The sequence below is a fragment of the Oncorhynchus nerka genome, linkage group LG2, assembly GCF_034236695.1.
Source record: "Oncorhynchus nerka isolate Pitt River linkage group LG2, Oner_Uvic_2.0, whole genome shotgun sequence".
In the NCBI taxonomy this organism is placed as follows: domain Eukaryota; kingdom Metazoa; phylum Chordata; class Actinopteri; order Salmoniformes; family Salmonidae; genus Oncorhynchus; species Oncorhynchus nerka.
Window position 1 is genome coordinate 51,519,344 of NC_088397.1, and position 20,021 is coordinate 51,539,364.

Here is a 20,021-nt window from a genome sequence, read left to right on the forward strand (position 1 = left end):
CCAGGCCTTTTTCACCCGAGACCTCTCTAGACTCTTTACTCTGGCAACCGTCATAAGCCCAACTCACAGTGGCCAGAATGGATATGAAGACAGATTCCGCAAAACAGTCAACCCATTCCATTACTACCATGGCTGTACAGTATGCAGGAGAGGTTTGCATTGGCAGAATGACATATTACATACATATTACACATCCCCAGTAGGATGTTGCGACAGGTGTCACAGCCCCACTGCCAAATAGGAAGACCAATTAGACAGAGGAACCCCTGCTCTCTTATCCAGTAGGAGCCTGCTACCTTCCCACAGTATCCTCATGAAGTATCAATGGACTGGGCAATGCCAAGCCTACAGCACAATAGACCAGCTGGGGAGAGAGGCCACTGAATGTTCCAACGGTAGCTGACTTCCTTTGGCACAAGAGAGGGACTAAGTAAAAGATGAATACAGAACTTGACGTATTTTTTTCTGTCACTTCAAGATGTGTATCATATAACTGGTAAAAATAAAAAACAGAGGGTAGACAAAAATACATCAAACATGTAGGGATAAAGGTTATTGGTTGAGCACAAAGTGGAAGGAAAAGGTCCCAGTACAGCCTCGTGTAAGCAGATGGTGGTGAGAAGTGAACATGCAGCCTGCCCGACGGAGTGCCTGCACGGTCTCAGTGACCCCACTGACATGACCGCCTGCTCCATGGGCTGTCCACTACATGAACATGATCATGATAAGTGATTCAATGTTGTCCTTGTGGTCGTTAGTGTTTACTGCCTATCTGTTACTCAATAATACCGAAGTCTATCTTTATGTAGTGGTATGCAACCATACAAGGTGATAGTGTTTACTGCCTAATGAGCACAAGGGACCACATTGAATCATTATCATGATCGTGTTCATATAGGGGACAGTGATGACAGAGACACTGGGTGTCTGTCATCACTGGGGCTGACAGGCCCATGTTGTCTCTACCTTCTTGCCCTTTGTGCTGTTGTCTGTGCCCAATAATGTTTGTACCATGTGTGTGCTGCCACCATGTTGTGATGCTGCCATGTTGTGTTGCTACCGTGTTGTCGTCATGTCGTGTTGCTACCATGCTATGTTGTCATGTGTTGCTGCCATGCTGTGTTGTTGTCTTTAGGTCTCTCTTCATGTAGTGTTGTGGTGTCTCTCTTGTCGTGTTTTGTGTGTTTTGTCCTACATTTTTAATCCCAGCCTCCGTCCCTGCAGGAGGCCTTTTGTCTTTTGGTAGGCCGTCCTTGTAAATAAGAATTTGCTCTTAACTGACTTGCTGAGTTAAATAAAGGTTAAATAAATAAATAAAACCTTGTTGTAGAGATGAACCCTCGCATTCCTCTGGGGGAGATGCAGATGTGTCCTTACATGAACCACCACCGTAGCTGGAAGTGAGACTGTGTGGCATTGGCAATGTGCTGGGGGCATGCAGCGATGAGAGAGAGACAGCTGCTGATATGTTTTTTAAACGTACCCATGCCTCTCAGTTGCTTTCCACGGTCTCCGTTTGTCTGATGGACACACCACAATGTCAGTGTAGCAATACGATACGATACAATACGATTTTCTTGTCCAATGTAACATCTTGATTGGTGGTTTTCATCATTGGGGACAGTAGAAAATGAAAAAGGCCTGGTGATATCACAATCAGATGTTGGATTTACAGTATATTGGTATTTGCAACTGTATGGAGATTTACTCTTATTCAAATGAACTTGTTGTAAATACTGTAGACACTCCTAACGATGCCTGCCTTCCAATAATAATGCAATAATTACATAATAGACCATTTGACTTCTCGCAAGGGTACCAGCCAGCACAAAGCACAAGTCCACACAGTACTTGCTCTTACCTCCCTGAAACTTCCCCTGGAATGTCATCAAAGAATGACCCACCTTCTAATTGTGCTTATTTCCTTTTATCGAAACTGTTCCTTTTCCACAGAATGAATCACCACTCAAAGTTTGGAAGACGGATTGTATGTTTACATTTCTGCCCCTTGACTTTAGCAGCCAAGAATGGCCACAGAATTTGAAGTTGAGGTCCTGCCCTTTAAGAACAGAGGTTTATTGCGGAACATTTAGTTTGTGGCCACTGATATGTTCTCCATCCTAGCACTGTAGAGTTGTGATTTTATTAAATGACAGACTATTTACTTTAGACATATTTCAACATTGATGTAGGGCAGTCCTGGGTAAAAATTAAGTCACCTCTTCCTCCACACACACACACACACACACACACACACACACACACACACACACACACACACACACACACACACACACACACACACACACACACACACACACACACACACACACACACACACACACACATTAGGAAGTGGTCTAGTAGTCTCACTGGGATACTGGTATATTTGTGCAGCTTAGACGAGAGCAGTTTATAGTGCTACTTCCCTATTTGATGTGTGAAAGGTGGAAGGAAATCAAAGCCATTCCTTCAAATGGTTCTGGCTACAGTGGGTTGTGGCTCCAATGAGAGACTGGCAGTAAGGAAACACGGGGGGGGGGGGGGCTGCATTCAGTCTGGGAGGGAGGGAGGGAGGGAAGGAGGTATGGAGATGTGCTGCATGCAGGGCTCAACCCTCTGCCAAAAACAACAGGGGAAACTGTGGCTCAATCCCTCCAACCACAGGTACGGGAAAAGAAGGTGGCCCTGTAACATTAGTGTTCTTGTGAGTACCATGCTATTACGAGCATTCAGAGAACATTATCAATACATATAATCTTTGAAATGTAGTTGATTTCTGGCACTGGTCAAGCTGAGGGGGCAGCTGTATAAACAGGCACGGTTATGTGGTAAGAGCTGCAGAGGGTTGTGGTCTGTTGCTAAAGGGGCCATCACACGGCCAGTCGGCTTGTTCAACACTGCTGCCAGGCCACACTCACTCCCTCTCTCAGCCATTCGCTCGCTATCTTGCTCACTCACTCTCTCACTCACTCTTGCTCGCTCACTTGCTTCTATACATCATCTCAGGTGGATTCATAGTGCATGTGTGTTTAATTTGAAAAGTATTTTCAGCTGAAGTACTTCTGACTGTCCTTCATTAGACCTGCGGCAGGTCTATAAGTTCATACCAACGAAAATATAAACACTTTTCCAAAAACTCTCACTCTAGACACGGGTCTTTCCTATAAGCAGTATAGGAAAAGGTTTCTTCCATGATCAAGGTGAGATGCTGTCTACTGCAATATCTTCTTTTCCCATTTAAATGCAAATAACTCTGAGAACATTGACTTCACACTAGCAAAGAGTCAGGCTTTTTGTCATATCTCGTCACACCATAAGGTTAAAGCTTTTCTATGGAAGCTGAAAGATTACCACATGTGCAGTCCTGAAACTCAACAGGGCAATCTCTTTCTGTGTTTAGGGTCATGAGTAAAAATGCCCAGTTGCCCATTATTCTGGCCACCATGACTAGAAGAAGAGATCTCAGTGACTTTGAAAGAGGGGTCTTTAACGGAGCAGGGGGGGGTTAAAGTGTGTGTGTGTGTGTGTGTGTGTGTGTGTGTGTGTGTGTGTGTGTGTGTGTGTGTGTGTGTGTGTGTGTGTGTGTGTGTGTGTGTGTGTGCGTGCGTGTGTGCGTGTGTGCGTGCGTGCGTGCGTGCGTGCGTGCGTGTGTGCGTGTGCGTGTGTGCATTTTTCCTTTTAACATTGTTTCTCCCTTGGTGATGTTTGTGATTATGCTTTACCTTTAGGCTTATTGAGAAGGACTTAAAACTCTCACGAGTTTCACAAACAGAGTGTTTGTGATTGGAATTCCCTTTGTTATGACCATGGAACAGGGTCAATATTGTCCTGTTGACTTCCTGTTTTCAGGGCAGAACAACCCATGGGGTTACGATATGTATCTTTCTCTGAACACAAAAGAGGAGAGCGGAGAGAAATGATCTCTGTATTAATTAACATCAACTCACAAAACATAGCAGGAGGGGTTGAAGACTTGAAGACTCAACAGCACTATGTACCAAGAAAACGTTCATTGAAATGGCAACACAGCATGTGGAGACAGCATGTGGAGACAGCATGTGCCAACACAGCATATCACAACCACATTATAACCAGGTTCATATGTGAATGATAGATATTGTAAAATACCAATGAGTTGGAATTTCCCCAAAATGAGAAAAACACCACTGCTAAGAAAATGTTCATTGACATGGCAACACAGCATGTGGAAACTGCAATACCCATTTCCAGGACGAACAAAACACCTCGTGTTTTTCTCACAAAATGGCGAAAACATGTCCCACAACTTGCCTGAAACATTGAGCTTAGAGACAGAGTTCAGGGCTGACAACTACACCTTTCAGCTCAGCAGCACCGACTCGAGGTGGATTCTGAACCCTGCCTTGCTCAGCAGAACGCCAGCAGCACTGGATCCCATGCAGTCACAAAGAGTGGAGAGTGAGACATGCACCAGGGGTGTTACATCTCCCTACACAATAAGCCTACACAATGTGGATGAACCCTGGAACTCTGCAGTGTGGTGTCCAATGCCAGCCCTCCATTTGAGCCCCAAAGGCAGTCAGTGGCCCTGAGCAGGTATTGCACACTCCATTTGGAATGCAGCGTATTCTGCAGAACACTAAAAACAACGTCATACACCACTTAGATAGATGTCAACAGCATCATTAAATCGTGTGCTGGCAAGATTTTATCCAAAATATTATAGTTCAGGCCCACTTAAAAAGTCATGTTGGCGGCAAAATGTGCACATGTCATGTTGTATTTCTATCAAGCAAAAAAGCTCAACTCCCATATGGGCAGAGTGGAACTAGATCTGACACCCCCAACTTTTGTCTTTAAGCGTGAAGACTGGATGGGGAGAAGAATGTAGAGATGGCTTTGCAGGACTCTCAGGCTTGCTTCTCATCTCAGCCAGCAAATCCATTCTCACCCTCAGCGAACAGATAACTTGTCGGACCTTGCCTGAAGAGATGGAGAGGAAAAAGTCAACTTGGAATCACCGGGGAGATCTTTTTCATTTGACCTCTGCCAAGTGGATTTGTAAAAGGACCTTTATGGAAGGCCAGAATAGATTGGAGATTCAGGAGTATAGAGTGAATGGCATGGCTTTGTATGTGTGAATACTTGGAAGGGACAGTTTCTTTTGACCACATTGATTCCATCCTGACACTTCCAGCTAACTTCTTTCAAGTCATTGGCAGGCTTTCTTGAGAAACTAATGCATGACATTTAAAGGGATGAGGTTGAATAAGGAACTGATAATGCAGGTAGGAAAGGACGGTGAAAAGAACGAGTCTCCTTTTGAAAATTAACAAGTCTTTATAAGCAATAACTCAATGAATATATTAAGTTCTATCAGTTTGGAAGGGGAAAGTAACAATTTTAATGGTAATTTCCCAATCGCTGTTAAATAAATTACACCGGCTGCCCTCTGAAAAGTACTATTCAAATGATCATCATTAAGTACGTGACGAAGATAACACTTTGTAATTTCTGACATTTGCAATGGGGTTATTAATCAGCACCTGTTAAGGTGCTCTGTCTTCAGTCGCATTAGTGGAAGTGAAAGTCAAACATTATTTGGAAAGAGATATGAATGAGGTTTAAAGGCTTAAAGGTCAAGTTAGTATGTGATCTCACACAGTATTCATGGCCACAGAGGTAGCGAACTGAACGTACGCAACATGTGCATTACCAGTGATTTGCAATAGGTCTTCATTTGTCCATTTTTCTTCGTACATGAAGTTCCAGTGAAAACACACAGAAAAGTATATTTTATACCACTTGTGGATTGGACAAGCATTGAAATCCGTAGGAATACACAACACATTATTAGGAAGTGTATACTCAGCCAAATCCTGTTGAATATTTCCCGTCCACATTTCATGTGAGGGTGGCAGATGGTGCGTTGCTGGCTGTCGGTGAGACGGGAGATGGAAATAATACAGACAGGCAGTTGATTCAAAGCAAACAAACACCCTCTCAATAGTCAGATTCAGACATGGTCATATAAATTCCAAAGGAGGAAATAGAGTATGAATAACCGGATTTTGAGTCATTCCCATTCCCAAGTGCTGAAAACATAAAGACGTCAGCGGTTACTTTCTCTAACATATTTTTCATATCCATTACAGTTTTGAGAACTATTTTGTAACATTGGAATACACATTTCTGTGTTTACAGGATAAGTCACAGCTGTTCCATAAGCAAGTCTCTGATTTGTTGACAATTGAAAGGAGCCAATCAAAGGGGAATGTAGAATATTTGAAGGTGAATGTTTTGTTGACCTTTGTTTGAAGGTAATCTTGTCAGTTTGTCTCAGCTGTAATAGCAATGCAATGTGCTACTCCTGTTGTGTGTAATGAAATATTGCCTATAATATACAGACCTAATGTAAATCTTCCAAAAGTCTGACGTTCGAGTCGAGCAACAATATCCATTTAACTGTGTTTGAACTTCCTTCTTGTTGATGTATGGCTAGATGTGTGCCTTCCTGCTATATTGTTAGTGGCTGTCTGTCTTCATTTGAGTCCATACACCACACCTACATTCCAACATCAAAGACATTGTTCATGGAAGCGTGTCAAAGACCAAGATGTTATTGCTGTCAGGTACAGTATGTTCCATCATAGGTAAGTGATTTAATCTTCTTAATTCCGGATTCATCTCTGATATTTTCTTCTCATATCATTATCATACAGACTAAGGCAGTATGCCCTGTGAGCAGGTAAGGTCTACACGTAGGCTATAACAATGTGTAGGCTAGTAGGGGTGGCAGGTAGCCCAGCGATTAAGAGCGTTGGGGTGCAGGTTAGAATCTCTGAGCTGGCTAGGTGATGTGCCCTTGAGCAATGCACTTAACCCTAATTGCTCCTGTCGCAATTGTAAGTGTTCACTGTAATTACAATAGACGTCGATAAGAGTTTATAATATAGGTTTAAGGTCATATACATTGGTAACACACTATCAAAGCAAAAAGCCTTAAGCGTATGTGTTTTTCATAATTGTGGAAGCAATCTGGTTTGAGGGCCACTGTTGTCCAGTTAGTCACCACAATACTCCGATATTTTCTAAAAGCCTGCTCATCGAGATGCTGGAGGAATGGGCGGTGGCAGCTAAGGTACTTCCCGCCTAGTGGGCGTGTTTTACGCAAATGACCATTGCATCCACCTGCCAGCGCGTTTCCCCAGCAGTCAGGAGCGAATACACTTTCACCAGTAACACTGGCTGCATGTTTAGCCGAGTTTCAGACGAGGAATTCTTTAAATTGACAATTTGGAAGGAGCTGTCACATTGGACTTGTCACAACTTCTGGTCATTAAACTTACACTAGATTTACTTGGAGAGACGATATTTTCAGCTGCGCCTCATGAGCATTGGACCGGGCAGCGGTAAACACACCGGGCTCCAGGTGTATCTCTATAAGGACTCCTGCAACGGGGCCACGGCACCCCGGATCTTATACATTTTAAACTTGGAGAATTGAGGCGAACGATTCCGTGGAATTCTGTTGGTTTCTTCGATGACTTGTAAGGTTGGACTTGGACTCAAAGTTACTTGTGTAGAGTAAAGTGACAATCAGGTATGCATAATTATTTATAACGTTAATGATTTGCATTCAAACAGCCTGCAATTGGCTCGCACAGCACTGTCATTTTTAATTTACTTTATATTACCGTGAGAGGTATACCTGTGCTGTTTACTTTACTGGTGTGTTACATGGGACATTTGGTTACCTCAAAATAACTGTGACAAAATGGTTTTAATAAGTTCTATACTGGCATTGTAACCCGTAAACATGTTAATTCGATTAGGCTTAATTAGCCTTGTGAAAACCATCATGAGGCTATTTCAATTATAACAATCAACTTTAGCATTTGAAAGTGTGACAGTAATATTTGGACACTTAGACTTTGTTATAAACATCGAATTAAATATTATATTTCATGTCAGTGAGTTTTAACGTGCTTTAAATTAGTATTTTGATGTTATTATATGCCCTCTTGCAAGTTGCGCATGAACTCCTAACAGGTTCAAATTGTTTACAGCATTAAAATCAGAAAAATGTATAGCTTTTATCTCTCGCAGTCCAACACCGATAGTGTTGATGTGAAATTGGGGAAATATTTCTCGATATCATTCAATTCAATTGCCAGACTACTTATTCATAGCCTATTGCTTTGTTCGCACTGGAATTTGACAGCTGAAGTGTTTTCAAAATAGCATAACAATAAAAAAAATGGTTGAAAGTGGTTTTGTAATACACTAGGTGTTTTCTTTTTAGAATAAATATACGGACGGGATGGATTTAGTAATCCACAAAGTTTATGTTGCTGCTGGTAAAAGCGCACAAATCATTAACAGCGCACACATGTCTCTAAGAAAAGCAATGCAGTATTTAGCCTACCCACGCCTGAAAGGGAAAAATAGCTAATTACCAAATAATTGGGAACATGAACAAATGTAGGCTACTCTTGGAATACGATCCCCTATGGACGGTTGAATTTACAAGCGCGACTGGACCAAGCAGGGAGGGTGATTGGCTGAAAGCGCGTTTTAATAGTGGTCTTTACCACCCTGCGCTTGTAAATCATGCTCAACATGTCGATTGTCTTGACTCTTGACTCACAATATAGCAATAAGTTAAGTTTGGCTGTCTAAAACACATGCAAGAACTGCGAAAAGACAATTGGTCAACACTCACCTTTTATAGGAATGGTCTTGATAAAAGTAATAAACGAGGTACCGTTCAAAATGCCAGTGAACCGATGGCGTGGGGGATACGTTGCCTTAATGTAGATGTCATGTTTATTATACATGGTTGATCCTTTGATTAGAATTATGTCAAGGCTACTGACCTTGATTCCTGTATTTAGCGCCAAATATGTTTTAGCGTGTGTGTTTGTGTCTGCCTATGTGGTGTGTGTTGAAATGTAATTTGTAAATAGTCTGTTGTTTAATTTAATTGTGTAAATATATCTGCCCTTGACTTAGAATAAACAGCTGGCCAGTTAACACATTGCCCATAAATAGCTGAGGTTTGCGCTGATGTTTATACTCGTAAATCCCCCCTAACCAACCCGTTTGGTTCGAGGATATATTTTGGACTGTAGGCTCTGGCTCCAGCTCTCCAGCAGTCTACATGTTGAGTTTGTGTTTGTGGTGGAAGTGCCCTTTAAAATGTGCCCTCTGGCAATCACATGCAGAGTGGTTAGATGGCCGTCAAGCCATTAAATAAGACCAATTTGTAGATTTGTTAAATAACGTTTCTAGGCAACCCTCTATACCCATAAAGAAGCATGCAGTATTCTGCTTACCCTTTCTAACTTGAGTTTATTGCACATTCCTGTTTGATGTGGTTGGCTCCTTTACACAATTTAATTACAATGTTATATACAGTTTCAATCAACAGTCCCAAATGGTTCTGGCAAGACTGATTTGATTTATCTTCAGTACCATATTGTCCTTTGTAGAGATGCGATTACATCAGTGACCATTTGTCACACTGAATTGTGTGACAACAAGGTATATTGCGTGACGAAGACAAGGTAGAACCTTACATTAGGTGACTACAGTACATAATTACAGAGTAGTGCACAGGGTTGGTGGTCATGCAAGAGGAATGTGTTTGGTGGGACTAGGAGACAACAGCATCTTCTTGCACAAGAGGCAGGGAACAGTGGAGGAGGCATCATTGTGTCACACATACATAAAGGTCAAATATGACTCTTGCCAAATGGAATTGTATAGAAAACTAAAAGGCTGGATTCTCTACGTTCGAAAGGCATTAGGTCCCAATGGTCTGGTTATAATCCCTGAACATCAGTGATGTACTTCAGATGTTCACATCTCTCACAAAGAAGCTCTCATGAAGACCAATGTTTCGAGATCTACACTCAAGGATGCTGTGTTATAATGTGTATGGCTTTTCGCAGCGGAAGTTTTAAAATCTTTAATTGTTGACCTCTTCTTTCCTCCAGCGTTCTGCGATCGTTCTATTCCTGGAGGTTGGTTTACCATGCTGTTGGACAGTCTGTGGACGGTCCACATGCTCCTGGCCCTGGTTGTCGGGGCTCTGTGCAATCACAACATCATCGACCCTCATGCTGCACCCCGCGTCTTCATCTCCTTCAAAGGTAAGAGGCAAACGTCTCTGGTCTATTTCTCCCCCAACCACATCCCTATCTCTTTAGTGTTTTGTGCTAGTGGTTTCTACGTGGTGTCTTGAGTTCATGCAGTGCTCTCCTCTAATAGCTCGGTGTATCGTCTTTAAAATGTGCTGTTTTCTGCTACTCTGAAATGTGTGTGTGCACCCTTATGTGTGACTGAAGAGTTGATGATCAGATAAATGGGACGATTCTGGCTTTGATAAGTGCTCTAGATTCCATAGGAAGAACTCAGACTCTCAGGTTACACTGCAGACCCGTCCCAGTGACCACTAACAAATCATGCAATGCTAATTTGCTTCCCCTCTTAAACATCCTGGCATGGTAATTCTCAGCAGCTGCTTCCACTTGACTGTATGTACGAATAATTAAAAACATAAACAAAGATGGAAAAAATGGTTCAAATTGAGGTTAACAGAGACAACAGTGTATTTTTGAGAAGCCTTTTGCGTCTGGTACAGAATGCTTAGTTATAAGGTGTCCTTGAATCAACATGATTAGATTCTCTGATGTTTTTGAAATTGAAAAGGAACAATCTAAAAGTGAAAGTGATGCATTAAAAAGACTTCGCCTGCAGCATATTAGCATGTAATAATAACACTATCATGGTCATTATCAGATTGGGGGTCCCTCTACAGAAAGACACATCTCAGGGCTTTGTTCATGCACTTCAGTGGTCATGTAGATGAGGTGGGGTAGGGAGGGAGCAGGTAGCGGGTATTACTGAGAGCAAATTGCCTGGTTCAGCCAAGCAGAGCGCTGTCTGTCCCTAAGGTCTGTCCCACTCTCAGATCTAGCTTGCGATTAGCAGCCGGAGCAGAGCTAAGGGACTGAGCAGTGCCCCTGTTTGCTTTGCCTTCCATTTCCCTGGGCTCTCTCCACGGCACCAGTTGACTTAATTAACTGGACAGGCACAGTTCACTACTAAAGGTTCTTTCCCTTTTTAATCAAGTCGAATTTTACATGTCACTGAGCACATATCCAGAGCTCAGCAATTCCTTCATGTTTTTTTTCAAAATATTATTTACCCAGTTCTCTAGTTTAATATCTGCAAATATATTGCTTTTACTCAACTGTAGGTTGGTCTTTTCGTTTTTTTTCAGTTCAATGATTTTCTTAGAATGGATGACTTTTTATTCAAATCTTTTTCTCAGAAGTATGTAGTTGAAATTTTTGCCAGTTCTTTATTCACCTGCAAGACTCTAAAAGAGTCATTCATTTCTGTTAAACCAGCTTACTATAGCAGTATTGTTTAGCTGACGAGAAGACGGAGGAGTCCCTTGCTCTCTTGCTTACCTGTTTGTTTTTCTCCCGTCAACATGCATGTCACGGTCGACTCTGCTTTTCTCCAAAGCTCTGGAGAGAGCATTTTACCTTTAAATATTGTGAAATGCACTTAATTGTTTTTCTAATCTCTTGGTAACCTCACCTATATATCATAGTGTTTTAGTACGTTGACTATTGGCCAGCAATTTAGGTTACTAGATTGTTGGCAACAAGTTTTAGATCCTCTTTAGCACCCTTAGATGTTTTGGCTATGGGCTTTGGCACAGCATAAAGTTGATAATGATATATTTTTTGCTAGAATATACTCGTTATGAACGTGCCGTATAAAGGTGCTGTATCATATTAAACATATCTCTAATTAAAAACTTTAAGCTTACATCCCTCTCTTGGTTACCTGACGGTCCGGTCTCTCAATATTACAAAGTTGGCTGCCTGCCAAAAACTGATTAACTCTGTTTCTCCCGAGACGGTTTAAGGACCGTGACCTCTTACTCAAGAGGCCCTCACTTCCCCATTAAAACAGGTCGTACACATGTGGAGAGTAAATCAAGAACCTCTTAATTGTTTTTTCTTTCTTTCCCCTTTATTTTGTGCTTCACTTAAATGTTTCCCCGGGGAACACCATCTATGATCCACAGTCTGGTCTACTGACTGAGTGTCCATTAAATGCAGATATGTTAGTTAGTATGTCTCAAGATATTCACTCTAATGCTTGATAGTTAGAAATGCTTATGTACTGCACATACAGTATGTTTTGGAGCTAAATTATGTAACTGTTGATATGAACCACAGTGAGGAAGTGTAGCCATCAAAAGGATACTCCTCTGTAGCTCGCGAAAACATGAGGTAAGAGCCTTGTAAGCCTGACCAAAGTCTACTTTTCCAACTGTCTCCGGCCCTGCAGGATCACAGCCAGGGTGAAGGACTTTGATAGCCAGAGCTGTGAAGTCTGCTTCAGTTAGGAGAGCTTATAGGAATCTGTGTAATCAATACCGCACAGCTTGTTTAAATTGCCAACCTAACTTAGGCATAAAGAGAAGTGTGTCGCCATAGATAATCAATTGCACTCTATGGGTGTAGCTCAGACAAGACTGCTGTCTCCAGAAATCTCCAAGAAGGGAATGTCTCCTCCCCTCTTCGCACGTAAGTCAGAGGGCCTGGAAAGAAAATGGAAAAAACAGTGAATTTGTTTGAGCCTTTCCCCAATGACCGTATTTTAAGGATCAAAGTTGAGTTCCGAGCCAGCGGGAATTCATAGGGAGTGAAATCTGCCGTAACTCTGTGTGCCTGAGCCCAAAAATAATATTCCTTTCTACGGAACTCGATGACCAACACAGTTCTATATTTATGTAATAAATGGAGTTAAGGGCATTATTCCAGATTGGGTTTATTGCCATGCAAAAGGATTGTGTGAGAGAATACAGGCCTCCAATGTGACAACTACTAAGTTATTGTTTACATGCAAGGCCCCTTGTAAATCCATTTAAAGATTACAACAGATGTATCTGTGTACTTTTACAGATTACTCATTCCGTATCACAGTTTGACAATAGCCATGGAGAATGACAAATCATTTGGATGAACAAATGCACTGCTAGGCATTGCTCCAGGGAAGTTTCTTCATTATGTTTTGGTATAGAATTCCCCTGCATCACAGAAGTGTAACCTTACTATGTTGGCCCATATTCCCCCTCTGACACATTTCTGCTCATGTGTTACAGATCTAAATTCATGCTTATAGCTCTGCTTTTTGAGGTCTTAAACCACACGTGGACCCTGGCTACAGCTGTGCTGGTAAATACGTAGCTTACTATAACTGACTCAATGCTTATTGTACTCTTATAGAACGTCAGCTTTTGTTTAATGTTATTGTAAAAGGCACAGGGTCAAGAGCCACTACAGTTGTAAATAACATGACCATGGCTGTGAAGGTGACATGGCCCTCCCCTGCAACCGCCATCACTAGATACATGCTGATAAGACCATGGAGCACACTAGTGTGTATACTCGCATATAATTGGTTGTGTTTGATGTTGTGTTTGATGTTTCTAGCTTCCTATTAACTGCTAGTGAGAAGTTATACATGCACCTTTACTCTCCCTTTCACCTTTTCCCTGACGGACTTAATGACATTTGAAACGGCTGTTCTCCAGTGTAGTCCCTGGAATTATGGACCATGGTGGGAATGCCGTGACATCACATTACTCCCCCATTGGCGTACAGGACCAAATCCACTGGAAGGGGGTCACTGTTACCACCGTGGTTGTGGTCGGGAATGCCAGCGGTAGGTGTCTCAGAGCAGGAGGAAGCTACACTGAATGATTGCCCCTGTCTTTCAATCACAGTTGTCATCTGCATCCTCCCCATCCATGCCGGGGGTAGCAGCAGACTCTATTTCGGGTGCTGTTGGGGTTAAAAACTCCCCTTCAGGGCTAAAAGCCCTGCACTCATGAATGGCAGTGCCCTTGAAGTACAGTATTAATTTATCTGTAATCTAAAGTGTTATTTGCCAGTGTTTTTCTGGGTTAACGCATTAGAACCTGCACAACAACAGAGAAGGATTTAAAAACCATGAATAAAAAGCAGCTTAATACTGTTAGTACATGCCGTTTAGCAATAGTTGTTTTCCTTTTAAAAAATCTGAGTGCCAGTTCATCTTTCAGCTAATCCCCCAGTTGTGCCCTCTCACTGTCTCCACTAGTCAATGTTTAAAACATTACAACATTGATACAGAATACAGACAATAGCCCAAGTGTTCACTTAGGTTAGGAATACATTAGACAGAGTTGTCTCATCCTGAACTCCTGAGTATGTTTGTTTACATGCACACTAATAGTTTGATATTAAACTGATTATTATTAAACTGATTATGGCAGTAGGTCGTACACATAAAAAAAGTGTGATTTATCAAACAATCCTATGAGTGTCATACACACATGGAAACATGACTCTCTTGGGATATACTGTCCCTGTCCATACAGCCAGGCTTCTCAGTACATCGCGCAGTCAGGAATAAAGAAGTCTTCAGGAAGAATGGTGTGATTGTGATAACATACAGAAACTCAATTCCTTTTGTTCCCCACACCTAGAATACATCACAATCAAATGCCAACCATATTACCTCCAAAGAGAATTATCTTTGTTTATAGTCAGAGCCGTGTATATTCCCTCTCAAGCCGATACCATGACGGCCCTCAAAGAACTACACTGGACTTTATGCAAACTGGAAACCACATATCCTAAGGCAGCATTTATTGTATCTGGGGATTTTAACAAAGCAAATGTGAGGAAAATGCTACCGAAGTTCTACCAACACATTGGCTGTAGTACTCACGCTGGGAAAACATTGGACCACTGCTACTTTTCGAAATTCTTACAAGGCTCTCCCCCGACCTCCCATTGGCAAATCTGATCATGACTCCATTTTGCTCATCCCTTCCTATAGGCAGAAACTCAAACAAGAAGTACCCATGCTAAGGTCTACTCAACGCTAGTCTGACCAATCCGAATTCATGCTTCAAGATTGTTTGATCACTCGGCCTGGGATATGTTCCGGGTAGCCTCTGAGAATAACAGCAACAAATATATGTATACGGTGACTGAGTTCATCAGGAAGTGTATAGGAGATGTTGTACCCACTGTGACCTACCCAGACCAGAAACCGTGGATAGATGGCAGCATTCGCGCAAAACTGAAAGTGCAAACCACTGCATTTAACCATGGCATGGTGACTGGCAATATGGCTGAATACGAACAGTGTGGTTATTCTCTCTGTTAGGCTATCAAACAGGCAATACATCAATACAGAGACAAAGTGGAGTCGCAATTCAACGTCTCAGACACGAGACATGTGTGGCAGACAATTACTCACTACAATGGGAAAACCAGCCACGTTGCGGACACCAACGTCTTGCTTCCGGACTAGCTAAACACCTTCTTTGCCCGCTTTGACGACAACACAGTGCCACCAACGCGGCCCGTTATCAAAGACTGTGGGCTCTCCTTCTCCGTGGCTAAACGTGAGTAGGACATTTAAGCGTGTTAACCCTCGCAATGCTGCCGGCCCAGATGGCATCCATACCCGCGTCCTCAGAGCATGCGAAGACCAGATGGCTTTAGTGTTTACGGACATATTCAATCTCTTCCTATCCCAGTCTGCTGTCCCCACTTTCTTCAAGATGTCCACCATTGTTCCTGTACCCAAGAAAGCAAAGGTAACTGAACTAAATGACTATCGCCCCGTAGCACTCACTTCTGTCATGAAGTGCTTTTAGAGGCTAATTAAAGATCATTTCACCTCTACTTTACCTGACACCCTAGACCCACTTCAATTTGCTTACTGCCCCAATAGATCCACAGACGATGCAATTCCCATCGCACTGCAGACCGCTCTTTCCCATCTGGACAAGAGGAATACCTATGTAAGAATGCTGTTCATTGACTATAGCTCAGCATTCAACACCATAGTATCCTCCAAACTCATCATTAAGCTCGGGGCCCTGTGTCTGAACCCCGCCCCGTGCAACTGGATCCTGGACTTCATGACAGGCCTCCCCCAGGTGGTGAAGGTAGGAATCAACACTTCCACTTCGCTGATTCTCAACACAGGGGCCCCACAAGGGTGCGTTCTCAGCCCCCTCCTGTATTGTCCACCCATGACTGCGTGGCCAATCACACCTCCAACTCAATCATTAAGTTTAAAGACAACCCAAAAGTAGTAGGCCTGATTACCAACAATGATGAGACAGCCTACAGGGAGGAGGTGAGGGCCCTGGGAAAGTGGTACCATGAAAATAACCTCTCACTCAACGTCAATAAAACAAAATCAAGGAGCTGATTGTGGACTTCAGGAAACAACAGAGGGAGCACGCCCCTTTCCGGGATCGCAGTGGAGAAGGTGGAAAGCTTCAAGTTCCTCGACGCGCACATCACTGACAATCTGAAATGGTCCACCCACACAGACAGTGTGGTGAAGAAGGTGCAAAAGTGCCTCCTCCACGTCAGGAGGTTGATTTTTTGGGGGGGCTTGGCCCCTAAAACCCTCACAAACTTTTACATATTCACAATTTAGAGCATCCTGTCGGGCTGTATCGCCGCCTGGTATGGCAACTGCACCGCCCGCAACTGCAGGGCTCTCCAGGGGGTGGTGTATCACCGGGGGCAACCTACCTGCACTCCAGGACACCTACAGCACAAGATTGTCACAGGAAGGCCAGGAAGATCATCAAGGACATCAACCACCCATAATGTGGTTTCCATATGAAGATCATTAATATAGGGACAATTGGCTGTGTGTATGAGGCTATTAGCTCCATGACAGTTTCCATGGCTGTCTCTCCAACCTGCCCTGATTTTCATGGCACCTCAAGCGTACACATTTAGACACACCTTTACACCGAATACCTAGCTCATAACACTCCTATGGACCACAAGACGTGTTGAATCTATGAAACCAAACCGCTGTCATCTGGCACAGATGAAAATGTTTGGCTATGTTTTCTAATTACAGTTAGCAGGCCAGTGGTGGAGAGGTAATTACTGAGAAAGCATTAAAAAATATATATTACATTGGCCCTGGCCCAGACCTCAGTTTCTCCCCATAGCAGCTATATTTAGTGAGAAATGCTGTGCTCCGCTAAGTGTCAGGCACATAGCGCTCATCTGTAATATAGTTGTTAATCAGAGACAGATGAAGGCCAGTGGATATGTGGAAACACTGCCTGGTCGTGCCTTTCTCTCTGGGTTTTGTATTCATGATACACGTGTCAAGTGTGTCACTTCTGTCAGGCAAGCAAGTCTCACTCTGTCAGATGCATATTGTTTGTGTACAAAATTGTGTGTGTGTGTGTGTGTGTGTGCGCGCATGAGAGACAGAGAGAGAGAGATTGTTGAAGCTCTATGCTGTGAGGTCAGTAGATTGAGCTCTTGTGTTCCAAAACCAGTTTTGATCCTCCACTTTGGTCCACATGATAGGAGGGGGTGATGGGGAGGGGAAGGGAGTGGAAGGGAAGAGATGGGAGGGGAAGTGAGGGGGGGGGGGGTAGTGGAAGGGAGGTGAAGGTAAGGGTGTGTAAGGGGTGAAGGGGAGGGTGGCATGAGTCCCCCCCACTTAGTGAGTGGTTGGCTGGCATACCAACAGTATAGCTCCATGGATTAGTAATTAACCAAAACTATTTGTAAATCTGTTTACACAGTGTGAGAGCACTAAAGGCAGAGCTGTGTTTCCTACTTGACAGGATTAGTCATGTAGAAAGCTGCCTTCATCTTACACCTACCCCTACCCCTACCTCTCACCCTTACCCCCCCACCTCACCACCGCACCCCCTCACCCTTACCCCCTCACCCTCACCCACATCAGGTGGTGTGTTAGAGGGGTTTGTGATCCCAGAAGGGTCACACATGGGGGAGTGGTTCTGCACATACTGTCCTAAATTCAGTTGTAATATTGTCTCACATCTTCATGTGTTGGTCAGTAAAGGCACACTGTAGGTTTTATGACAGCCCATGAATTGAGGTCATTGTAGTGATGGGTTATAGAATTGCTGTTACAGAATCTTGCCAGTTGGCACTTGAGTCTGCAGAAAGCTTACAGTACAGTATCTAAGGCCATGTGGCCATTTTATTTATTTTTAATTAACCTCTATCTAAGCAGGGAGTCATGCTGAGACCACGTTTTTATGCCATACTGAGACCACAGCCATGAAGTCTTTAAGAGAATATGTATCAAAAACCACTTGGGTGGTCCTCATTTTTTATGCTGATAATGGGTTGGGGCTTCTCTCTGGAATCTATTGGGGTTAAATAAGAGTTAGTAGCATTGCTCAGTGTGTGCACATCTGGGCCCAGTTGCTGAAAGATAGATGTTGATAAAGTCTGTGCTTTCATGCTTTCATGAGGGATCTGTTGTGTGGTAGTGCGTGTGTGCGGAGTGCATATGTGTGTGTGTGTCATTAAGTGTGTAAACAGATTCTGTGGAGGAACAGGAGACACAGGCAGGTCCAATCCCCACTGTGCTCGGCAGGGACCCTAAGTGCAGCAGGCGGATTATTCTGGGGAGGGAAACTGAAGGTGACAGTGTGTCATCTAAACATAGCCCTCCCCATCTCAGCCGCTCAGTTTTCTGGTGCAGAGCTCCCTCTCCTACTCCCACTCCCTCTCCTACTCCCACTCCCTCTCCTACTCCCACAACCTCTCTCCTACTCCCACTCCCTCTCTCCTACTCCCACTCCCTCTCTCCTATTCCCACTCCCTCTCTCCTATTCCCACCCCCTCTCTCCTATTTCCACTCCCTCTCTTCTCAAACTCCCTCCCCCCTTTCTCTCACTCCTTCTTTCTTCCTTCTCTCTTCAAATAACAAGGAAATGGCAGTAAATGCAAAGGGAGTGGAGTGTTTGGGATTCCTGGAGTGGCAGTGGTGATCTCTTTTAGCACACACAGGAACAGAGCTGCTGGCGTGTGCGTGTGCGTGTGCGTGTGTGTGTGTGTGTGTGTGTGTGTGTGTGATGTCCACTTTCACCTGTGGACATCCTCGCTGGACTCGGGTTCCTGATTCTTTTAGAGCCTTGTCTTCATTGAAACTGAGATTGTCCCAAAAAGACTTCTGTTTCGCAGCCATGTTGTTGCATCTGTTGCTCCCTCGCCATGCTGCAAAATCCAAATCATCCAGACACTATGAATAACTTCTACCCTACTGTAGCAGACCAGCGGGGCCTGTACACATTTGTTTTTATATTGATATTGTGAAGGTTACACTGAAACTCTTACAGAGAACGTGTGCAGACATTTCCAGTCTACAAGCAAAGTCAGTCTTCTCTCCCATTGGTAAGGAATGACATTTAGTGAACTACATGCAGCTACAGTTACAGATGGCTTGTACAGTGCCTTGCAAAAGTATTCATCCCCCTTGGCATTTTTCCTATTTTGATGCATTACAACTTGTAATTTAAAAATATTTGGGGGGGGATTTCATGTAATACACATACACAAAATAGTCCCAATTGGTGAAGTGAAATGAAACAAATAACTTCAAAAATTCAAAACAGAAAAGTGGTGCGTGCATATGTATTCACCCTCTTTGCTATTAGGCCCCTAAATAAGATATGGTGCAACCAATTACCTTCAGAAGTCACCTAATTGTTAAATAAAGTCCACCTGTGTGCAATCTAAGTGTCACATGATCTGTCACATAATCTCAGTATATATACACACGTGTCCTGAAAGGCCCCAGAGTCTGCAACACCACTAAGCAAGTGGCACCACCAAGCAAGCGGCACCATGAAGACCAAGGAGCTCTCCAAACAGATCAGGGACAAAGTTGTGGAGAAGTACAGATCAGGGTTGGGTTATAAAAAATATATCAGAAACTTTGAACATCTCACGGAGCACCATTAAATCCATTATACTTTTTTTTTAAAGAATATGGCACCACAACAAACCTGCCAAGAGAGGGCCGCACACCAAAACTCACAGACCAGGCAAGGAGGGCATTAATCAGAGAGGCAACAAAGAGACCCAAGATAACCCTGAAGGAGCTGCAAAACTCCACAGCGGACATTGGTGTATCTG

At 43.3% G+C, this 20,021-nt stretch overlaps 1 protein-coding gene across 4 annotated transcripts in view; it reads left to right on the top strand.

Moving 5' to 3' along the window:
- The first annotated feature begins 7,196 nt into the window (after positions 1-7,196).
- The window catches only part of LOC115137254 (sema domain, immunoglobulin domain (Ig), short basic domain, secreted, (semaphorin) 3Fb), a 95,093-nt gene continuing 82,268 nt past the window's right edge, over positions 7,197-20,021 (top strand). For all 4 annotated transcript variants that reach the window (XM_029673471.2, XM_065027830.1, XM_029673487.2 and 1 more), the window contains exons 1-2: positions 7,197-7,585; positions 9,984-10,139. In XM_029673471.2, the coding sequence (XP_029529331.1) occupies positions 10,022-10,139 (118 nt within the window). In that variant the 5' untranslated portion in view covers positions 7,197-7,585; positions 9,984-10,021. The remainder of the gene's footprint in view (positions 7,586-9,983; positions 10,140-20,021) is intronic.